The sequence below is a fragment of the Haliotis rubra genome, unplaced genomic scaffold (assembly GCF_003918875.1).
Source record: "Haliotis rubra isolate DU_JTF1 unplaced genomic scaffold, ASM391887v1 Scf102, whole genome shotgun sequence".
Taxonomy (NCBI): domain Eukaryota; kingdom Metazoa; phylum Mollusca; class Gastropoda; order Lepetellida; family Haliotidae; genus Haliotis; species Haliotis rubra.
Window position 1 is genome coordinate 1,431,497 of NW_025764915.1, and position 24,007 is coordinate 1,455,503.

General features: G+C 40.4%; 1 protein-coding gene across 1 annotated transcript; it reads left to right on the forward strand.

Moving 5' to 3' along the window:
* The first annotated feature begins 1,030 nt into the window (after positions 1–1,030).
* On the forward strand, positions 1,031–23,773 carry LOC124270277 (E3 ubiquitin-protein ligase UHRF1-like). Its single transcript, XM_046705322.1, has 17 exons — positions 1,031–1,282; positions 4,210–4,374; positions 4,492–4,569; positions 6,853–7,373; positions 9,371–9,583; positions 10,046–10,173; positions 11,086–11,272; positions 11,546–11,669; positions 12,597–12,704; positions 13,726–13,830; positions 15,935–16,041; positions 16,918–17,083; positions 17,304–17,441; positions 20,138–20,240; positions 20,880–21,019; positions 21,427–21,525; positions 21,753–23,773. Exons 1-17 carry the CDS (start codon positions 1,130–1,132, stop codon positions 21,999–22,001), a joined length of 2,784 nt encoding a protein of 927 aa, XP_046561278.1. The 5' UTR covers positions 1,031–1,129; the 3' UTR covers positions 22,002–23,773.
* Positions 23,774–24,007: the final 234 nt, after the last annotated feature.

A 24,007-nucleotide genomic window follows, 5' to 3' on the forward strand; every position in this document is an offset into this window, starting at 1 on the left:
TAGAAATGTTTACAAGACACGCCGCTTGCTGATCTTCTGTAATTTTGATCAGACGTACAATGACAAGATATTATTTTCGAGACATTAATTTTGTCATACAGCTGTGTACATCGATCCAATCTCTTGTATAAACATTCATCTGGCTTCCTATCATTTGTATAATCTCTTTCAGTCCTTGTACGTCACCTAACTGGCTTCCAATCAACTTACTCAATCTCCTATACAAGCGTTGTACATCTACCTCATTTATTGTATAAACAACTCATCCCCAATCTATTGTAATAACAACTCATGTATATATTCTCTCAATTTGTTTCTCATGTATCACTTGCTTGACAACGACATTAGAATCTATGTCGAAACGTCGCCTTTCTATTCACAGAATAACAGAAGTCGTATATCCATAAAAAATTGTCATCATCCTTAATATTGACACGTTTACCTCTGAAATATTAAGACACTTATTGTAATGACAACATCTGCAACAATACAAATGTTACGAATTGCTGTCGCTGTGTATTGAGGCCAGTGTATCCTCAGTAATAAAACCTAAAACAAGGAACGCAGTGAAAGTTTCCGTTCGCCGGTCTCTTAAGTAATGATATAAGTTCTTTGAGTGGCATTTTCTTCTTTGAGTGGCATTTTAGAAGCTGGGAAGTACAAAATTGACAAACTTTATGGCTAACAACTTCTTTATTACGAGAGTGCGACGTTTCGATACAAATTCTTGTACCGTTGTCTAGCAGGAATGATTTTTTAATGATATAAGGTCTGACAAGTTAGTTGGACGACTTAACTCTGGTATTTTACAGCCACTTCTCCTTTCAAGAAAAACATTCAAAGTCGACTTATTAGATTAATGACTCGTTCTGTATTCTCTAAAGCTGATAGAACTAAACTGCGGCACCATAACAATCAAGTTATCGTGACCAATGGCGGAATATATACACATTCCAATTTCGGTGTTACCATTCCACCTTTTCAATGAATATCTATAAATAGGACATTGTTGTACCATGTGACAGATTTTCCCGCCAGTATTCCATGTGAAGCAGAACAGGGTTTGTCAACATTGTGTGCTCGGGCTAAGTAATAGCACAAGTGGTTAAATCTGAAAAGACAAGCCACGATGTGGATCCAGGTCCGAAGCATAGATGGAAAGAAGACTGTTCGCGTGGATGACTTATCAAAACTGACGAAAATAGAGGAGTTGCGCCAAAAATTAGTGGATCCATTCGAAGCCCCCGTGGAAACACAGCGTCTTTTTTTTCGAGGAAAACAGGTTGATCATTTTTGGTTCACATTTTAACCCCCGTATTTGTTTTCTTTACAAAACAACTGTTGATCTACTTTTATTGGCATTGCGCTTATGCAAAATGAGTATTGCCAACCTTGTTTTGGAAACTATAGTTTGGTCATTACAATTGTCGAGATTGTGTTCGTATATAAGATGTGTAAGATTACGTTATGAAAGTGTATTGCCATTTGATCTGATATATTGTATGTTTATGTGCATATGTGAAAAATGTGGAAAGAATCAAGCGCATCAGGCCTCGAGTTTCAGGTCACACTGCCCTTTGGAGAGTCATGACCTCAGGTCAATTTGAAAATGTGTTCTTTCGATACTGACAGCCTGAGGTTAAACGTCGTCAACATCATCACAGTTAACCAACTTTGGAAAGTTTTCTCGCCAAATAAAATCCTCAATCATTTCTTCCTGAAGAACCTGTTATGTACCCCATCAGTAAGCCTACTTATCCCTGGCGGTTGATCAGGATATGACCACTTAGGACACGGTAGACCAGTTTACTGCATCAGTTCCACACAATGGAACTCCACCACTGTTTTCAGCATGACCCATTCACTTCAGTGTTTGAAATGAGCCCAAAACCCAACCAGAAATCAGAGCTGATAACTTCAAAATGTTACCAGCCCAAATTGGATTTAACCAGACCAGACAATCCAAAGAAAATATATAAATTTTTAGTTACAATGAATAATTAGAATTTAAGATATGGTGAATTTACTCGGATGTTTTACCAGACCATCAGGCTGGCTAGCTGTAAATTTAGACCGTCTGTCAGGAATCTATCCTGTATCGTTCGGTCAGTCAGGCGGGTCTTATTTTACAGGGTTCACTTGGACTCAGACCATGCAGATTGAGAACACCTCAATTCTTGACGACTTCCTTATCTATATGGGGCGGTGGGGTAGCCTAGTGGTTAAAGCGTTGGCTCGTCACGCCGAAGACCCGGGTTTGAATCCCCACATGGGTACAATGTGTGAAGCCCATTTCTGGTGTCTCCCGCAAACTCCGTCAGTCCTTATCTATGTAGTAGTTCTGGGCTCACGGTGCTAGTGACATAGTTACAGTTAGAAAAAGTCAACCCTGTCTTGAGAGCACTCAGAAAACTGGGAAATGCAAAAACATAGGGATAATTTTGGATTTTATCTGAGACCCCTGAGAATAATTAGTTTGTTTATTTTATTGCAGTGTATGTGTTTAATTTGTGAAATAATGGCCCTTGATGATGTTTTCAATGGACGTTATTTACAATTTTCAATTTCAATGAGGGTGGTGCACTCAAAAATGGTATTTGTTTTATCTCTGATATGTAAAAGAGCACAGGAATTATATGGCCGCCATAATGGATTGAACTGCAGCAAATGCTTTTAAATGTGATCTAGCGATGGACGATTTACACTTTCATAACCATCCTTTACTGACTTTTGAAACTTTTGACTGATCACAATCATGGCTCGATTTAGTGCTTTGTTACTTGCACTGGTGGAACCCAATATTACAAAGTGCAACCTAGTTATTACTCTAACTTGCACCAGGTGCAAGTCAATTTTTGAGTGGGTAAGCTTCTGAATAAAACATCTAAATAATTCAGTAGCATATTTCTGATGTTACATATTGCAATAAAAACAGTGCAACTGGAATTTGACTGGTGCAACTAGGTTTTTATCTTAGGTTGCACCTAGTGCAAGTGGGTTAACATCTCTTAAATCGAGCCCTGACAATGAGCTATGATGAGACAGTGTGAGTTACGTTACTGTATGGTGCCACTATTTTAAAGGTCACATGCAACGTAAAACACAACTTTGCAGATTCTGATACCTTTTCGGTATGGACTTACCGAAACAAATCATCAAAAATGCAAATTCAACTTATAAAGTTGAAAAATAACGCGATGAAAAAAACCCGCGCAAAATGGGAGTTCAAACGATTCACTAATTGTCCTGACTTTTCGGGGGAAAACCGGTTTCAACAGCTGGGCTGCGCTCATAGCACGTGCGCAGTGAAATATGTTAGCGCAACTTGGAAGCGGGCTGTCCGGTGAATACTCGGTGAAGGCTTTGGTGTGAGCTATTTTCCTAATGTTTTGTTGATATCTCACAGGCGCGAGCTTTTTTATATGTTATGACAGTAAATAAACTGTTTATATAATTTCATTTGTCTATTTCACCACACGTTCTTCTTACCGAGTCACTTTGTCAGTTCGATACTTAAAAGCAATTTCATTATTTAGCGTTGACAGAATTTCTAACTGTGATATAGATATGTCGTTGTCACAGACAAAACTCAATGTCTTATTTTATTGACACCTGTGTGTCTGCCTGCCTGTTTGCTAATGACAATATTCAATACACAACTTCGATCACTGACAACATGCAATTTGAACTTAACACCTATCAGGCTATACACCATAAACAAAACGCATTGATTTATGGCCCGTGTTCGGTCTCTGTCACATTATGTAATTACACAGACAGGCAGGTGTGATACTTGAACACATGACATGTTATGATGTCTGTTGATTGCAAAATGTTATACACAAAAAATGAGCATGTATTTACAAAACCCAACATCTCTATATATATACACACACAATGAGCCGTGAGGGCATCTGCAAATGAACCAGCCGTTACACTTGAGTGCACACCCACCCGCTCTGACTGGGTTCGGTATCCCGGCTGCTTCGTTTCTTGGGAAGTAAACCCAAGTACACAATATTGCACTTTTGATTTGCGATTGTACGCTTATAATTTTGTTTATATGTTTTTTCATAACCAGCAATGTATATTATATGTCATGAATAAGTGATAATTTTGTTTTAATTATGTTTGATTTTTTGGTTGCATGTGACCTTTAAGGTTTCTTTAAGTGCCAGTTTTCTAACTGCTTACATTTTGTTGTTTCAGCTTGTCGACGCCCATACACTGTTTGACTATGGCGTCAATGTGAATGACTTGATCCAGTTGCTCGTTACACCAGGGTGTAAAGCTGCATCAGATTCTGGAGACAAGAGCTCTGGCTACTCCAGTGCAGGAGAGGATGGAAACAGCTCAGATAAGGAAAACCAGAAGGTAGATTTTCCCCTGGAATTATATCTTTTGCTACACAATATTCTTATTAACAAAAAGTGATAATGCTGTTTCCTTGTCTGTGCGAATGAACACTAAGCTGCAATTGTGTCTCTTCAGCCTCCATCTCCAAAGCCAGAGACTGCCTCCGGTAGCTGTGAGACAGAAGATGAGGACTGCTCTGACAGTTTGTATAAGGTGAGCACACCCAGGCTCTACAAGGATGGTTGTCACGGAGACATGTAATTGACTCTGTGCTCTGGTGAATAATCAAATGTCATGTTACCAGGCCACCAGCTGGCTAGCAACCATAACTACACACAGCATCTACAGTTTACTCATGGCGTCATTTGATGTTTTGATTGTAATTGTACAACAGTGTCTCTAATATTGCCTAGAAATCTGAGAAAATCGCCTTTATTATTTGCCGTTCTTGGTTAGAAATATTAATTTGACCACATCTTTAAGACTGAAGTGTGTCATGTGACCGAGGAGTGACCTTGGATTCATGTGACAAGTATTAATGAGTTCAGTTCAGTTCAAGGCCTCAGCAACATATGTGCGGGTCAATTTGCTGGGCCTGGTAACTTGGTTAATGGCATTGTTCCTAATTATTATCATATCCCAGTTACAAAGATAGATGTTCATGATGTTGATCACTGGATTGACTGGTCCAGACTCAATTTACAGACTGTCGTCATATAGCTGGAAAATTGCAGAGTGTGTCTTTAAATGTCAAACCATACAATCCACGTACCGAATTACTAGATCAGTACACATGATATCAATCATGCGCATCAACACACATGCACCTCTTTGACATTGACAGATTGTTGCCAAAATATCCTTCTTAACCCATTCAACACCGCAGGCCGCTTAAGCGGCCACAACGTTATGAGTCCCCAGAGACCGGAGGCCGATTAATCGGCCAGGCAGTAGTCACGTCAAAATTTTAGGAACTTACCTGACTTATGATTCATATATTAAATCCATCACATTTCACAATGTCTGAAAACACTTATTAAATTTCAATTGATCATATATTATCGGCAGAATTAAAATTATAAACTATTTTTCGCAATGTGATTTAAAGCAACGATTCTCGGACACATGCTTCGGCAGCGGGTCCACAATAACATTGTCAAAGAGCAAAGTAACGATGTTTCGAGATAATCATTAAATAAATTGAATAAACTAATGAATAAAATCAACAACAGCATTCATAAAAGTTGTCAAACGTACATATAAAATTACTATTTCCATCTTTTTGTGCGATCATGTAATGCAAGTCAAGTCACTGACAAGTGACATCTCGGCTCTCGCCGCCTCAATCTTCACGCTCGGACACGATGTTTAATGCAAAAATATTTGCATGAAGCATTTTTGTCACAGGTCATAACCTAGCACAATACGTCAAATAAATCCCATAATTTACATATAGGTAGCGATGTCTTGCTTAATATGTTCAGAATAGCATTATTTTACCCAAAACTTTCGTCTAAATCTAAAGGTTTCGTTTACGAGGACGGTATCCATTGCCGTAATATGATTGGCTGCCTTAGGTCACGTGTCTGATTTTGACCAATCACGACCCTTATAGCAGACGGTGGCGAAAAAGCGTCATTAGAAACCAATCTTTATCCAATAAAATCGCTTCTTACAAGTGTGAAAATACTCTCGGCAAGGGTACAGTGATATTGTTGATGTTCAGAGCTTTCGAACGATGCCCAACATCAAACGATTCGCCTCGCATGATATTCAAATGAAGCTTCAAAAACGGAGGTATTTTCCGTTGTTGTGTCATGTTACCGAGCGAAAAGCCACTGATGTCAGGAAATAGGCGACCATACATATTATTTAAGAAATCTTTTTATAATAATTCTCTGATTACGTAAAAATGAAAATATAAAAGAAAATGTCACGGGCATGTTATGACATGTCACAAATGGAAAAAAATCGCCATAGTGTTTGCTTCTTTCGTGGTTTATCTGGACATTATAAATGTAAACTTGCATTTTCATTAAAAAATAAATTTATTTAAGTTGTAGTTGTATTATTTGAATTGTATTATAAAAATAAATTTCATATTTATCAACGTTTGACAAGCTTAGATCTTTTAAATGGTGTATGAGATGTCATATTTATCAACGTTTTACAAGCTTATAATTTCCTTCATAAACATAGGCTCCATTTATGACCTTGGAGTCTCTGGAAACTCGGTGTCATGGCAATAAATGCCTCTGGTTGACTGGTGTTGAAAGAGTTAAGATATTTTCAAATTTGGTAATATTGTACGAGAATGTTGATGAAAATATTATGATGCAGTTTGTCTCAATTGGGCTCCAGCTGCCCAAACCGTGATTTTTCACATGGGGAAAGATGCTATAATTAATAGTGTTGACAATAAATATGACCATTTACAGCATATATAGCTTTAATCTCTTTTTTTTTTTGTATTGTGATATTTTTATTTATTGGCAGCTTGGAGATGTCATCGATGCTAGAGATGTCACCATTGGGGCGTGGTTTGAGGCAAAGATCTTGAAAATTCGAAAGAAGAAAGATGAAAAAGAAGAGGATGTTAGTTCATCAAAATCAGACAGTAGTAAAACTTCAGCATCTACATCTCGGACTATACTCGGTGAAAATGCTGAGTTCAAGAGTATGTTGGAAAAAGAAAAGACGAAAGTGGGTGTTAAGCATGAAGTGATGGATTGTGGTGGAGCGACAACACCAGTGAAACGAGACATTGCAAACCCAGATTCACAGCAGGGAGAAGGCAGTCAGGAGGTAAAGAGTGAAAATACAGACACAAACACAGAATCTACTCCTGGAACAGCACACTCTAACGAAAATTCCAAGGAATGTGTAAATAGTGAGAATGACACAAATGTTGAAATGAAAAGTGTTGATGAAAATGCAAATGAAAAGTTCGAGTTATCCAAAGACATTATCAACCCAAAGACCACAGATGGATATGTGTATCATCTCATTTTTGAAGGGTAAGTGTCAGGACGGAAGGAAGTTGTTTATTAGTTATGAAGTTGTATGTTATGCTAGGTACATGAATTATACGTTTTAGATTTTACTGGGTTTACATTCTCAAATTCTTCAGCATCTGTTTAACACTTGTGCTGAAACTATGTGGTCCTGCTGATCTGTATTCATTACGGTTAAAGACCATCGGATGGAAGTATATAAGGCCTGATTGGCCTTATATGTATTTACTTATTCATTTAGGTTGCTGGGGTGTTGTTGCTTTCTTTTTCAGGAACGTTACATGTCTGTGGATTCTCATGGGTCATGTGTTTCGAGGGTGCAGGGGACTTACATGGGTCATGTGTTTCGAGGGTGCAGGGGACTTACAACATGGGTCGTGTTTCGAGGGTGCAGGGGACTTACAACATGGGTCATGTGTTTCGAGGGTACAGGGGACTTACAACCAATAGAGGAATGAGCCTGAGAAAGTGGGAGAAACGGGAATGTCAAATATTAAATGTGCAATTGTGTATTTAGGGGTTAAAAACCCAGGTTAATTCCTTGATTGTTTTCGCAACAGCTAATGTGTAATAGGATGTGTTTACACTCAACCATGTTAGCAACTAACGACATACTCAGTTGTTCTAGCAGAGGATCACTCATCAGCCATGTTTAAAACACACTTCACCAGACACCTGAGTCATTAAGGAAACAGTACTCTATTCTCCAAGTTTCAAATATCTGTAACCTTCCATTGGAATTGCAGATTTTAAGAATGCCACACAATCCTAGCCAGTAATATGATACTTTATAGTAACTGATCATGACAATGACAGTGTTTTGATTTTTCTGTGATCTATTTCACGTTGACGTACATTACTTACTATGTATATTGTTGTAAAGAAGCGAAATTTTCTTTGTCCAAGCATGACATCTTGTTAAAACAAATGGTCAAATGACATTATCTGTAATTGTTTGACAAGAAATTGACATCCCAGAGATAATAGCAATCTTGCTAGTTTCCTAACTACTGTTCTTGAGCTTGGTGCTGTTTGCAGTAAACACAGGCGTCGGTATTTTATCTGCTATAGCCCCAACTGGGCTTCCTTTCACTAAGCACTGAGGTGATTGTAAGTCACTAAGCTAACCATAGTGCAGTGTTAAAGAATGGAAGGTTGCTTCATGAAAGTAGCCCCAGTTCCAATCAACAGTGCACCAGTTGCATGTGGGTTTAGCTCAGCACAGTTGCATGTTTGTAAAAAAACACCTTGGTGAAAGAGGTCTTGACAATCTGCTGATATTGAATATCTAGACTGAGGAGCGTGACATGTGCCCTTGTTGTGGCATCTTTTGAATATAATCTAAAGCTAGAATTGTAAAAGGTACAAGGTTTGTATGTATTTTTAATCCCCATATATTTCCTATTTCTGAACAGTTACAATGACGTTACCTTGAGGAATTAGTTGATCAAAACTTAGTTGATCAAAATACCAGTAGGCGATGTCTTCAACAGTAGAATTCAGCTATATTCCAATGCAAAAGATCCTCGCTAAGAGGCCATTGATCTCCAGTGCCTTGAATGTAAGCTTCCGATCCAATCGTGCCACTTGTGTTTTAACACCATATATTTTGTTAATAATTTTTTTATTTTTGTTGCATTTTTACAGTAGCGAATACACATTACAGTTCATGATAACTAACAAAAAAGTAAATAGTAACTTGACCAGTGCTTATAAATCATGTGGATATTTGAATGTATGGAGGCTTTATATTTAGTTAATATGTAATGGTCAGTTAGCTGATTTGTAGGTTTCTGGGTACTTCTGCAAATTTTCCATAAAGGAACATCTCTATTTGGTGCATGACCAGTAGATGTAGATAAAATGGCATCTCCAAAACTGACTGGCTGTGGGTACACTGTATAAGGTAAACATGCAGAACACCTACACAGCCGTATGTCGTGGCAGTGTGTCGTGTTTGAAGACATCACTGCAGTGATTTGCGTTTCGTGTTGACACAGGTACGAGGAAGATGTGGTGGAGGTCAGCTCAAATAACATCCGACCCCGGGCCAGGCAGAAGGTGAAGCTAAGCGATGTCAAGTGTGGTGATCATGTGCTGGTTAACTACAATTATGATGACCATGCAGAGAGAGGGTTCTGGTACGACTGCATCGTCTCAGGGAAGCGAGACACACGAACGATCAAGGAAGTTATGGGAACAGTTTTCATCGGGTGAGAGTCAGGGCAAAAGTAAACCTGGTTAAAGTATTGACCGCTATTGCATTGAATGATATCTTGCCCCGTGCTTTTAATGAATATTCCTTGAACAAAATACAGTTTTCATAAATTTTTAGAGTAGACGTGAACAGAAGCTGAATGCTTCAATGTCTGCATATCTTCGACGCTATGTTGTAGTGGTTGTTGGGTAGATTGGAACAGATAGGTCTGAATTGGTCTTCAGCTTGTAAGAGGCAGCTAACAAGATATGGTGGTCAGGCTCTCTGACTTGGTTGGCATGTCATTGCATCCCGAGTGCATAGACAGAGATTTTTTATCACTGGAATGTCTCGTCCAGACTGAATTATTTACAGACCGCAGCCATGTAGCTGGAATATTGCTGAGTGCAGCGTCAAACGACAAATGAAACAATACAAAAAAAAGGTTTGTGAATGTGGATGGACTTGTCTGTTTCAGTGCTGACCTCATGCCCCTCGAAGATTGCAAGGTTCTATTTGTGGATGAGATCTTCAGTATCGAGAAGGCAGGCACTCAACTCAATGAGACGCGAGATGCCGATAATCCAGCAATATCACCTGCCAAACGTACGTTTCTTGTTAGACCTTCATCCAAGACTTAGGACTGCTTATGCCATAATATATATCACCTTTTAAGACCAATTGTAAGATTGTAAATCTTGGTAATATTCTTGAAATATTTGCCACTGATAATAAAGGTCAAATTCACTTTCAAGACCTCAATCTCAAGCATGTATCTTCCCAACATTGTTGTACAACAAAATATCATGTTGGTGGGTTTGAGGAGGTAGGATTTGGGATGACCATTGAAGGTCGTGGTCACAAGCATGATGCTCCTTAAAGGAGCTCTGATTCTTGTGTAGGGAACCATCCCAGTGTTTGTGTGATGTTTTATGAGGGCTTTTCAGAGTATGAAACTCCCCAAAATTTCAGCCAGACCAACAGAGCTGGTTAGATGTAAAACTTGCCAGCCCTGACCAAAACTTACCTGCCATCAAAATATCTTCATACACATGTCCAATTTTTAACCCGACCGTCGGGCAGGTGAATTTGAGAATCTGGCAGTCCGTGTTGAAAATAACCTGACTGGCAGGTATTTCGAACACTGGGCTTATGCACTTATTTGCTACTGAACAGATAGCTAGACACATGGGAGGCCCTGTTTAATGTTCTGTTGCTTTTGGGATGTTTACCTTGAGCAGATGTATTGTCATGGGACCGGAAGTCCCATTTATACTGTAGCTCGAGTTACGGGAGTGATTTCTCAGCATTACAATAACAAGATGACTGGTGATGTCGCCTGATTTTCAGAAGTCAAAATGGTTCATAGGAGAGCTTTTCAGGGGGAGGTTTTGCTGGCATTTGTAAGGGGCTGCTTCTGTTTTAGCATTTAATGTGCACACCTCACTAGATCAATAATTTGAAAGAGGGAAATGGTTGAGTTGACCACAGTTTTGTAACAGGATGAATGTTGGGCAGGTAAGAACAAGCCGGAGTGTGATCATTGCCACGACAACCCCCGAAGGAAGTGTAAACACTGTGCGTGTTGCGTGTGTGGAGGGAAGGACAACCCGGATCGACAGATCCTGTGTGATGAGTGCGACCAGGCGTATCACCTCGACTGCCTCAACCCACCCCTAGAGACAGTGCCCGATGATGATGAATGGTGAGGAATAGTCTCATCTCCCTAATTTAATGGGCCTGGTTCACAATACTGTGTCTTTCTTGCTGAGAACCTTTACTTTCATTTCATGTAGCAGTTGGGACCTAAATGTACAATCACTTCATCCTGTGATTAGCCAACCAATAAGAAAATGTTTGTTAACATAGATTAATACATATTACAAGTATTGCAACAGTTGTATTGCTAAGTTTGTGTCCCTGTGGAAGGAGGGCATCTAGGCTGATCATGGAAGTGACTGGCTACAATGTTCTTCAGGTACTGTCCGTCCTGCAAAGTGGACACCAACAGTGTTGTCAAGGCTGGAGAGAAACTGAAGGAGAGCAAAAAGAAATCAAAGATGGCGTCTGCTACTTCCAAAAGCAGTCGTGACTGGGGAAAGGTATGATACATTTTTACCCCTCTGGCGTGCTCACATTACATGTGGAGATTTGTGACGTGTATGCATGAAGATGTGTGTAGTTCGTAATCTTGCAGAAGTACACCCATAAAGATGGTGTATAGGGTCGGTCATCAGATGGAAGGATTTGAAACACTAAAATACCACGTGAAAGCTTCTCCTTAGATACCTAAGCAGCAAGAGAAATGCCCACATGCCAAAGTGTTTATTAAATTGTTATCCCCCGCTGCACGTTTAGCGCGAAGCGGGGGATATAGTATTAGGCTCCCTCCGTCTGTCTGTACGAATTGGAATATCTTAAGAACCATTCGCTAGATTCTTTTCATATTTGGTACCTAGGTTCATCACAGTATTAGAAAGGTCCAAGTCAGGTTTGGTGACCTTGACCTTCATTTCAAGGTCAACAAGGGGACTGTAAAGTTTCACCTGCATGTTAAGCTATCTCAAGAAGCGTTCACTGGATTTTCATCATATTCAATACAAAGCTTTATCTAGGAAAGGCGCAGGGCCCATTCGATTTTGGTGACCTTCACTTAATTTTCATGGTCACAGAGACACTTTGAAGATTTCAGCATGTTAACCTGAATTGTCAGCAAGATATTTCAAGAAGGGTTCACTGGATTTTTTTCAAAGACTTTCAAGACTTCCCTTAAATGTTTTTCAAAAAGCAATTTCTTTAGTACTATTTTTGCATATATAATACACTGTGACATTCATGTCAAGGTCAAAGTCAGTCTTGAAAATATGTGTGTGTTTGAACACCTAAAGAGCAAGATATCAACAGAGGTTGACTGGTCATGTTTTTGTTGACATTTAACTTAAACTTTCATTACTTAATAAGTTTGATTTGATCATTTGCGGCGGGCGATTATGTCACCTTAGTGACAATGCTTGATGTTTTTCCTTCAGGGTATGGCGTGTGTGGGACGGACTAAGATGTGTACGCTTGTTCCCCCCAACCACTTCGGCCCAGTGCCTGGCGTTGAGGTCGGCATGATGTGGAAGTTCAGGGTACAGGTATGTCTGACTGAGATATCAGTAGATGCTCGCGGTCCCCTTGGAGCAGAAATACTCAGTACACATACATGTACATGGATCTGGTGGTGCACTGGTGCCTTTTGGTAGTTTTGGAATTCTGAATTAAATATTTTTTTGGCGTTTCCATGGCAACAAGTTCGACTTTGACTGAAATTAGTGGTAGTGCTCTTTTCCGGAGCAGAACTCTAAAACCGTTCAATATTTCTTCACCAAATTTGGCACTTAGATTGGTCTGGTGGTGTACTGGTGCCTTTTGGTAGTTTTGGAATTCTGAATAAAATATTTTTGGCATTTCCATGGCAACAAGTTTGACTTAGCCTGAAATTGGTGATAGTGCTGCTTTCTGGAGCAGAACTTTAAAAACCTTTCAATACTCTCCTTCCACTTTTCTATATACACACCTAAATATTTGACATAATCATAACTCGTAGACATAATCACGAAGAGTATTTTGCCATTGCGGGGGATATTGATGACTTTGTCTTCTTGTATTAGACTGGTGTGTCTGTGAGACTCCATGGTTATATTAGACTGGTGTGTCTGTGAGACTCCATGGTTATATTAGACTGGTGTGTCTGTGAGACTCCATGGTTATATTAGACTGGTGTGTCTGAGGCTCCATGGTTATATTAGACTGGTGTGTCTGTGAGACTCCATGGTTATATTAGACTGGTGTGTCTGTGGGACTCCATGGTTATATTAGACTGGTGTGTCTGTGAGACTCCATGGTTATATTAGACTGGTGTGTCTGAGGCTCCATGGTTATATTAGACTGGTGTGTCTGTGGGACTCCATGGTTATATAAGACTGGTGTGTCTGTGAGACTCCATGGTTATATTAGACTGGTGTATCTGTGAGACTCCATGGTTATATTAGACTGGTGTGTCTGTGAGACTCCATGGTTATATTAGACTGGTGTGTCTGTGGGACTCCATGGTTATATTAGACTGGTGTGTCTGTGAGACTCCATGGTTATATTAGACTGGTGTGTCTGTGTCAGGTCAGCGAAGCAGGATGTCATCGCCCCCATGTTGCCGGCATCCATGGCCGTGAAGACGAGGGAGCGTACTCCATTGTGTTGTCAGGAGGCTACGAGGATGACAAGGTACGTGCATCAGTCACTGAGGTAAACAATTCCAAATACTTATATTTGGTGCAGGAGTTGTATTTGTGGTGGAATGGTCCTACCGTGATTAGTGTGGGGAGACAAGATGCTCCTGGACCTGGATGAGGGTATGATGACACTGGCAGCGTGACCTGTAGGTCTCCCAGACTCCAGCTGTTGTATTTGTGGTGGAAGGGTCCTACCGTGATTAGTGTGGGGAGACGAGATGCTCCTGGACCTGGGTGAGGGCATGATGACACTGGCTGCCTGACCTAGGTCTCCCAGACTCCAGCTGTTGTATTTGTGGTGGAAGGGTCCTACTGTGATTAGTGTGGGGAGACGAGATGCTCCTCGACCTGGGTGAGGGCATGATGACACTGGCTGCCTGACCTAGGTCTCCCAGACTCACGCTGTTGTATTTGTGGTGGAAGGGTCCTACTGTGATTAGTGTGGGGAGACGAGATGCTCCTGGACCTGGGTGAGGGTATGATGACACTGGCAGCGTGACCTAGGTCTCCCAGACTCACGCTGTTGTATTTGTGGTGGAAGGGTCCTACCGTGATTAGTGTGGGGAGACGAGATGCTCCTCGACCAGGGTGAGGGCATGATGACACTGGCAGCCTGACCTAGGTCTCCAGCTGTTGTATTTGTGGTGGAAGGGTCCTACTGTGATTAGTGTGGGGAGACGAGATGCTCCTGGACCTGGGTGAGGGCATGATGACACTGGCAGCCTGACCTAGGTCTCCAGCTGTTGTATTTGTGGTGGAATGGTCCTACTGTGATTAGTGTGGGGAGACGAGATGCTCCTGGACCTGGGTGAGGGCATGATGACACTGGCTGCCTGACCTAGGTCTCCCAGACTCCAGCTGTTGTATTTGTGGTGGAAGGGTCCTACCGTGATTAGTGTGGGGAGACGAGATGCTCCTGGATCTGGGTGAGGGCATGATGACACTGGCTGCCTGACCTAGGTCTCCCAGACTCCAGCTGTTGTATTTGTGGTGGAAGGGTCCTACCGTGATTAGTGTGGGGAGACGAGATGCTCCTGGATCTGGGTGAGGGTATGATGACACTGGCTGCCTGACCTAGGTCTCCAGCTGTTGTATTTGTGGTGGAAGGGTCCTGCCGTGATTAGTGTGGGGAGACGAGATGCTCCTGGACCTGGGTGAGGGCATGATGACACTGGCAGCCTGACCTAGGTCTCCAGCTGTTGTATTTGTGGTGGAATGGTCCTACTGTGATTAGTGGGGGGAGATGCTCCTCGACCTGGGAGGGTATGCTGACCTGCCTGACCTGGTCTCCCAGACTCCAGCTGTTGTATTTGTGGTGGAATGGTCCTACTGTGACAGTGGGGAGACTGCCCTGGACCTGGGTGAGGTCATGATGACACTGGCTGCCTGACCTAGGTCTCCCAGACTCCAGCTGTTGTATTCGTGGTGGAAGGGTCCTACCGTGATTAGTGTGGGGAGACGAGATGCTCCTCTACCTGGGTGAGGGTATGATGACACTGGCTGCCTGACCTAGGTCTCCAGCTGTTGTATTTGTGGTGGAAGGGTCCTGCCGTGATTAGTGTGGGGAGACGAGATGCTCCTGGACCTGGGTGAGGGCATGACACTGGCAGCCTGACCTAGGTCTCCAGCTGTTGTATTTGTGGTGGAATGGTCCTACTGTGATTAGTGTGGGGAGACGAGATGCTCCTCGACCTGGGTGAGGGCATGATGACACTGGCAGCGTGACCTAGGTCTCCCAGACTCACGCTGTTGTATTTGTGGTGGAAGGGTCCTACCGTGATTAGTGTGGGGAGACGAGATGCTCCTGGACCTGGGTGAGGGCATGATGACACTGGCAGCGTGACCTAGGTCTCCAGCTGTTGTATTTGTGGTGGAAGGGTCCTACCGTGATTAGTGTGGGGAGACTAGATGCTCCTGGACCTGGGTGAGGGCATGATGACACTGGCAGCCTGACCTAGCTCTCCCAGACTCAAGCTGGAGCAAGCTGTCAGGAATACGGGGACTCATAGATAGAGTAGGTCCCAAGTACTCTGTGTTTCTCATGCAAGACGACTAAGTGGATCAGGTGTTGTGCAACTTTTGTGATACTATTTCAGGATGATGGTGACCAGTTTACGTATACAGGAAGCGGGGGTCGTGACCTCTCTGGCAATAAACGTACAGCAGAACAGTCATGTGATCAAGTACTGACCAGGATGAACAAGTAAGTGGCATGCATTTGTTTCTCAGACCAAAGGGACCATTTTCAGAAATCAGCAATGTCAATGTTCAAGCTTATTGATAGGTCAATATATTTTCACTGCGAGTTGAACAAGATGTAATGATGACATAAAAGTCATCCCAGTTTTGATTCCAGGTCAGAATTAGTTGTCCATAACCTAAGCTGGTCAAAGGAGATGACTGATGGTTGAGGTATTAAGCCTTGATAATTGTGCTTGTCGCCCAAATGCATGGATCTTTGTTGATATCGATCACTGGAGTATCTATGGGCCACCAGTTGGCAAAAATGGAAGCCCTTTCGTATTTTAAAATGTTACACACATGCTGAAATTTTTCCTTTCGATGTGCTTTCTTTTCTGAATTTTTATTTTTTATTTTATTTTTCCATGTTTTTACTCACCCACGAAGTATGCAATGGGAACAAGTATTCACAGAAACATGAATGAAATTTTGCAAGTTTTTATTGAAAACTGGCACGATAACTGTTATTTGCAACCAAATGTTAGGTTTTATATATTATTTGTGTAGGAGGACCACAAGTTATGCTGTTAGATCAGAAATACATTTAAACATTTGTTATGTTAGCTGGGGTGAGGTACTTTACCTGGTTTGACATTGTAAGTAGGCAGTGATTTTTCCAAAACTGGAAATACATGTTGTTTGTGATGGCAGGGATGGACTGGTTCAGTTATGTAAAAGTCACAAACAATACTTTACTTTATATACTGTTACTTCTGGATATTTGCATCTTCACTTAGTGCCATGTTGGTAATGTTGAAAATTAAAAACTTAAATATTTCACCTTTTCGATCATGTCATTTTAATAAATTCTTACATAAGCCATATGGTGTATGTGCAGAGCCTTAGCCAAGAACTGCAATGCATCCATCAATGCAAAGAATGGTGCAGATTCCAAGGAGGGTTGGCAGGACGGGAAGCCTGTGAGAGTCGTCCGAAACTGCAAGGGAAGCAGGCACTCCAAATATGCACCACTAGATGGCAATCGTTATGATGGTATTTACAAGGTGGGTTCACATGTTCAGGTATTGTTGTCTATTGTTCATCTGAGGCCTTCTGCAAAAATGAAATGAGGTTGGTTGACTTCTTGTCCAAAATTCCAATTATACTTTAAAATATTGTAACAGTAAAAATGTCCATGGTTCATCTAATCAGAAATATCTGACATTCAAGTTTCCATCTTGTGGCTAGTGACCTTGAATGAAATGAAGACTATGTTCTTTACAGATTGTGAAGTACTGGCCAGAAGCAGGCAAGTCCGGTTTCTTGGTTTGGCGATACCTGCTGCGTCGAGACGACCCCACACCACCGCCGTGGTCTGCCGCTGGGAAGAAACGTGTCAAGCAGATGGGATTTGAGATGCAGGTGCGAGTTGGGTGTTTGCTCTTGTGGTTTTGAATCTTTATATGTATGTTTGCATTTGTAAAAGTATGTCCTGAGTTAAGGAGTAGATTCTTGCAGAGATTGGAGAAAGTGATAAACCTTTGTCTGGACACAGTAACTTGCATTTTTGCATTTTAAGTATGGCCAGACTTTTGTTGACACTTGGCTTACAAATCTGTTGGAAACTATGAGAATGAGAAGCCAACCAGAAATCAGTAAAATATTTTTAAGTCAAATCCATTTACTCTCTCTATCAATATGAATAAATAAAGCTTCTATGATAAAAGTCTGTTCAACATTTACAAAATTTGCAAGCAAATCAAATTATGAGGAAACTGTACCCCTGCCCTCCCTTTAATGTTTCTCTTTTGTTCCTAACATTTTGAGCAAATGAAATTTTGAATCCCCAAAAACAGAAATAAATATACAAGAGAACACTGTTGTGTCGAACTCTGATAACTTGATATCTCGGTTGTCTCGATATAACATCGCGGTCCCAGCAAAATCCTTCATAATTTATCATTATTCAAGCTCTTTTAACTCGATACGGATGTCTCGATATAATTTCATGGTCCCAACAAGCAAAATTACCCTTTTAACTCCATACAGTGTACTCTGTCAATACCGGCATCAGTCGGGACCAAGTAAAAATGCCGGTTTTGACAGAGTGCCGGTTTAGCTAGGTTCGCTTATGACGCCTGCGCACAACGAAGTTCGCTGTCGTACTGTCACTTTAGCATTAACAAGATGTTTGAATAAGAAACAAGGCAGTGTCTGAATGCACATTCATGTTGTTTAAATCAAATAAAAATGTCTGAAATCTCTTATTAAATTTCAACTGATCATATATTATCGGCAGAATTAAAATTATAACAACGATTCTTGTTTATGCTTCGGCAGCGGGTCTACAATAGCATTGTCAAAGAGCAAAGTAACGATGTTTCAAACATCGAGGAAATCATTAAATAAATTGAAATCAACAATAACATTCATAAAAGTTGTCAAACGTACATATAAAATTACTATTTCCATTCTTTTGAGCGATCATGCAATGTAAGTCAAGTCACTGACAAGTTACATCTCGGCTTTCACACGATGCTTAATGTGAAAATATATGCGTGAAGCATTTTTGTCATAGGCCACAACCTAGCACGATATGTCCAATACGTTCCATGATTTACGTATAGGTAGCGATGTCTTTCTTAATATGTTCAGAATAGCATTATTTTACCCAAAACTTTCGTCTGAATCTAAAACTTTTCGCTTTACGAGGATCGGTATCCATTTTCATAATATGATTGGCTGCTTGGGTCCACGTGTCTGATTTTGACCAATCACGACCCTTATAAGCAGAGTGTAGTGAAAAGCGTCGTTAGAAACCAATCTTTATCCAATAAAATCGCTTCTTACAAATGTGAAAATACTCTCGGCAAGAGTACAGTGATATTGTTGATGTTCAGAGCTTTCGAGCGATACACGCCATCAAACGATTAAGCCTCTATGTAAGTGACACGTGCCACTCACTAATTAACAAGAAACTGATTGACACTTCCGTTTCTGAATAATCACGAGTCAATACCGCGAATCAACAAAATGTAAACACTTGCTTGTTTATACAGTCAAACTGCCCACTACATGTATTAATTACTCTATGTAAGTGTTACGTACCACTCACTGATTAACAAGATACTGATTAACACTTCCCGTTTCTGAATAATCTCGGGAGTCACAGCGAATTGTGTTGTTACATCATTTGGACCTAATTGCATCAAAGGGTTACGCCGTCTTTCATGTGCCGGTTTTTACAGATTCGTTTTCATAACAACTTGTTCGTTGGGACTGAAAAACAATGCCGATATCCTGAATAGACAGATGCCGATGTTTACAGAGGTTTCTAAATGATAATAACGTGCATTTCTGCCGGGACTGAAACTTTGTGCCGATGTAGACAGAGTGCCGGTGTTAAGAGAGGCCGGTATTGACAGAGTCCACTGTATTTGCAAAGAAACTCAATATTCACCTACCTTTCATGACCAAGTATTTCTCTGAACTGAGGTTGTTTCCACACGTTTTCACACAGTGCGGCATGAATCAAAGGGATGCGGTAGTGTAAACTAATTAGGTCTAATTGAGTTGATGGTGATGCTTGTTTGTTATTTATAGGAATTAATTAGGGAGTACCCTTTGTTACGTCTAAACACTACTGATAACGGATTATTGTTTCGAATCAAAACATATTGAGAATCCAATGAGGGTTTTGTGTAATCGCATGACTAGCATGTGAATGTTGAGTTGTTTCGATTGTTGAATAAATCCAACTTTTGTATCATTCAAGATGGCCGGTCACTGTAACTTGAGTTGTATCGTGTGTGATTACGACCCCTGTGATTAAAACTGTATATACAAATGCATATACATAAAACCTAATTTTTGTTTTCTTTCAAAGTGATATATGATGATATGTCCTGGTCAGATGTCTCGAAGTTCGGATAACTCGATATTTTTTCTTGGTCCCATGAATATCAAGAGAACGGTGCTCGACTGTATCTAATATAAATTTTAACTGATTTTTTTCAAATTTGTTTGAAATCTTCTACACCTTATATATGCTGATGAGAATCACTGTGTTAATGACTAATTCCTTGCACTATTCAATAAGACTTGGGTTATGATTACAGTACCCAGATGGATACCAAGAGGCTCAGGCTCTCAAGGAGAAGGAGAAGGAGGCTGCTGAAGCCACGCCCAAAGGCAGAGGTCGCAAGAAGAGGAAGGCAGAGGGTAATACACACTGCCTTTGTTAAGGCACTCATGCATGCACAAACACACATGTGGTGTCACAATTTGTGACTTTTCACTTTATAACTTTAATTTCATGTTCAGAAATGTAAGTTCTGTTTTGCTCATTAACAACATGCCTCGTAATATTTTACGAGCATTTCGTTCTTGTCATTCTATCTATAAACTGAGCATATTTGTACTACAGGCACGTAGAGGCAACACGAGTTACCTTCACTGTTTTCCTAGCTGAACACATGGCGCTAGATCAGTGTACGTCATTTCTTCTGCGTGTGAACGCACATTTTTTCCCCACTGCCTTGAGATATAATGCCAACATCAAAGGGTGCCTATAATGATGGAGAAGATCTAATACTACTACAAATATCTTTGTGAAGCCATTACAACACACACACACACACACGTTTAGCAGCTGATATATGTTTAGTTTTGACACTTACTTCACACGCCCATATTTAACAGTTGATCTGTGTTTAGACCTCAGAACCTGTTGGGTTTTTTTGCTTCTGATCTATGTTAAGACATGCACCTCTATTCAACAGCTAATCTTTGTTCTCTTTCACGGACGCACGCACGCACGCACACACACACACACCTATTCAACAGCTGATCTATGTTCAGACTCCCCTGTGAGTACTCCCAAGAAGGCGAAGGTGTCTCAGTTCAAGATCGAGTCTGAGCAGCTGGACAAGATCAAGGAGGACAAGGTCAACAAGAAGCTGTGGGAGGAGGTGATGGAGTTCACCAAGGAGGGGCGGCCGGTACGTACAACCTGGCACAAAGCCAACCGGGTTAACCAAAACTTCAGACTGCATAAGCATGAAAATGAAGCCATAGGACGGGGTTTGGGAGATTACTGTCAGCTGAAGATGCTGGCTTAACATTGACCCTCTGTGATAGTGTATGCCTGGAATATTGCTAGCAGTGGCATAAAGCAATTACTCTCTGTATCTAATGAAGAATGTGCCATGACAAATTGTGGAAACTTGAACATTTGGGTGTTTTGTCACAAATCTATGGTAAGTAAAGTTTCCAAGTAATTTGACACCTGGGAGAGACAATATTTATTTGCATTCCCTGCCTGTATATAAAAGGAGAAACATATTTATCCAGTGCCATGAAGAATGCCGTGTGAACCCTTTGCTTACTCCAGTCATTTTGTTTCCAGAAATTTATCCAGAAGATAGAGGAGACTTTCATCTGTATTTGTTGCCAGGATGTTGTCGTCAAACCGGTCACCCTGGAGTGCTCTCACAATGTCTGCAAGGTAGGCAGCTGGTCATCACTGGTTTTAACAAAGAAAGTTAGACAAAAACACAAGTGACGGCTGGTTAGGTGTGGTCTAATCATGTCAATGGGCTTCATTTTGTAATTGCACAGCCAGTATTTCAGTCTTTGTCTTAATCCATTGTGTTTCAATGCAGCGGCCATTAGTTGGGCGTGTTAGCTTCCCTTGCTGTGCTGTTGTGTGAGATGATACCTTCTGTCTTCCAGTCCTGTCTACAGAGATCGTTCAAGGCCGACGTCTACACCTGCCCTGCGTGTCGCTTCGAGCTGCCTCAAAAATACAACATGCCCGTCAACACCAGCCTCTCCGCTGTCCTCAACCACTACTTTCCTGGCTATGAAGCCGGGACGATGAGATTAACCTATTTAAGGATGAACATCAACAGGTTTACCCTATCTATGTCAACTGAAGTGATCAGGGAGAAGAAAGTGTTAGAGTTAGGAATTATACCGTGAAGTAAGGTGTTTGGGTGATCAGAAGTCATAACAAGGTGCCAATATATTACATATAATCACGTAGTATTTACAGGCCTATTGGACATTTCCAACCCCTACAGGGAGCATCCAGCTGGTTTGCATATATATTGTTTTACACAATTTGTATTCAGTTAGTAGATGCAATTATTACATAATAGAACTCATGTCGGTTATATAAACATTTACATCGGCCATATATCATTAAACAATACTACACAGTGATACACCAACTGTTATTCCTCATCATTTGTAGTCATGAATGAAATTAATAATCATGTTCATTGTAGGAAGAATAATAATTCTTTATCCCCCGTGTTGGTGAATTGAATTTGCTGTAGTGTCAATTGAAAGTGCTGATTAGTTCTGTGTTTAGATTAGTTAGGCAGCTTAAATTAAAAATGAAATGAAAGAATGTATATATTTACATAATCATAGTTTTATCACTTATTGAATTTAGATTTTATTGACATTCCTATTGGACCACATGCCATATTTACCTCCAAAGTTTATGTTTTATGTTTTTATTTAAATGTTTAAAGCATTTATTCTCAAAGTAACCATCAAGGGAAGAATTTTCAAACCTTAAGATATATTGAATGGAATGTTTACTTCACATCTATGGATGTACCATCAGCCTCCAATAATGACAGGTTGTTTGCTGCAGGAATTGATTCGATCATTCAAGAGTAACGATGCGAAATGTTCGTGAACACTCTAGTACTAATGAAGGTGGTGCCTGTCAACTAGTCCTTCAACTTCATTGTCAAGTCAGCAGCTAGTGTGTTGTCTGTTTATTGAATTTGCTCTTACTTGCATGCATCTTTTTTATACCTAAAACGCACAGATGTACATAATTTCTGTATTTTGTTACTTTTAGCCCCATATTTTTCATTCTGTATAATCTAACATATATTCAAATTAGTCCTCTACTCTAGTATTATCTGTAGATACTTATGAGTTGCCTTCCTTGAGTTTCATTGCAAGCGATGTCTTCCAAGAGCTCTCACATGACCACCTCAGTGTATACTACAAATATATCCTAGTGTTGTCAGTGAGTTCCAGTAGAGTTTGACTTATTTACTTTTACTCCTGGAAAGAAGCATAAGACATTTCCAATTTTGTTATGAAAGAATCTGGTAGTCCTTAACCTCGAGTGTGGTACACTTCGTTGCTGTACAACCTACATGTAGGAATGTTACCACGAGGAAAGTCAATGTAAACAGTGAGATTTGGGGGATAGGGAGTTCTGTTTTAGTTATTTTTTTAAATGTATAGAACCATTAGAATCAATTTCTCAGATATTGCTGCTGAGGAGATCGATTGTTAAAGCAATCGTCAGTCTTTTGATCCTATGTTTTGAATCAATTTCTTTAATGATATAATGCATTTTCAGAGGAACATGGTTTGTGTTAAACCAGTACAAGGTAGGCCTTGAATCTGAAAAGGTAGATTCAAGTTTGAGAAGGTGTGTTTGTATTTGTCATCATGAATCTCATGTCTCAGTCCTGAACCAGTTACCTGTACTTCTAATTTCCAAATTCTGACCTCAGTTACTTTTGTACAGATGTTGTTTTTTAAACCAGGTTCTCCTCCCGACGTGACAGGCCTTGTGTTTGTGAGGTTTTCAGGTCAAGTCATGGTGATCATGTGCTCAACGTTTTATAGAGGGATATGGAATGTATGATCCGTTTAATTCAAAGTGCATATTTTTTATGCTAATTTGTGTTAAATAAACTCTTCAAACAGCTGTCCAATATGTGTTGAATTATTCAATTTGTTGTTCCATTTTCCATATGTAAAGTGCTTGCCAATTATATGATGGGATCATGAATAAGTGAGTGTAAACATTCAAATCACCATTGAAATGTATCCAAACTCTGCATGAATTGCAGAAGCTTAGTTTATTATGTTTATTCTAACAAACCTGTTGGATTCATTTATGAGTTATGTGGGAAAACAATAATGGCTATCAAGTCCTTCATAAA

Coding starts and splice junctions, on each gene's coding strand:
- LOC124270277 (XM_046705322.1), top strand. CDS start 1,130: ATGTGGATCCAGGTCCGAAGCATAGATGGAAAGAAGACTGTTCGCGTG. Junction 4,570..6,852: donor GCTCTGACAGTTTGTATAAG/GTGAGCACACCC, acceptor ATTTATTGGCAG/CTTGGAGATGTCATCGATGC. Junction 21,526..21,752: donor GCTCTCACAATGTCTGCAAG/GTAGGCAGCTGG, acceptor TCTGTCTTCCAG/TCCTGTCTACAGAGATCGTT.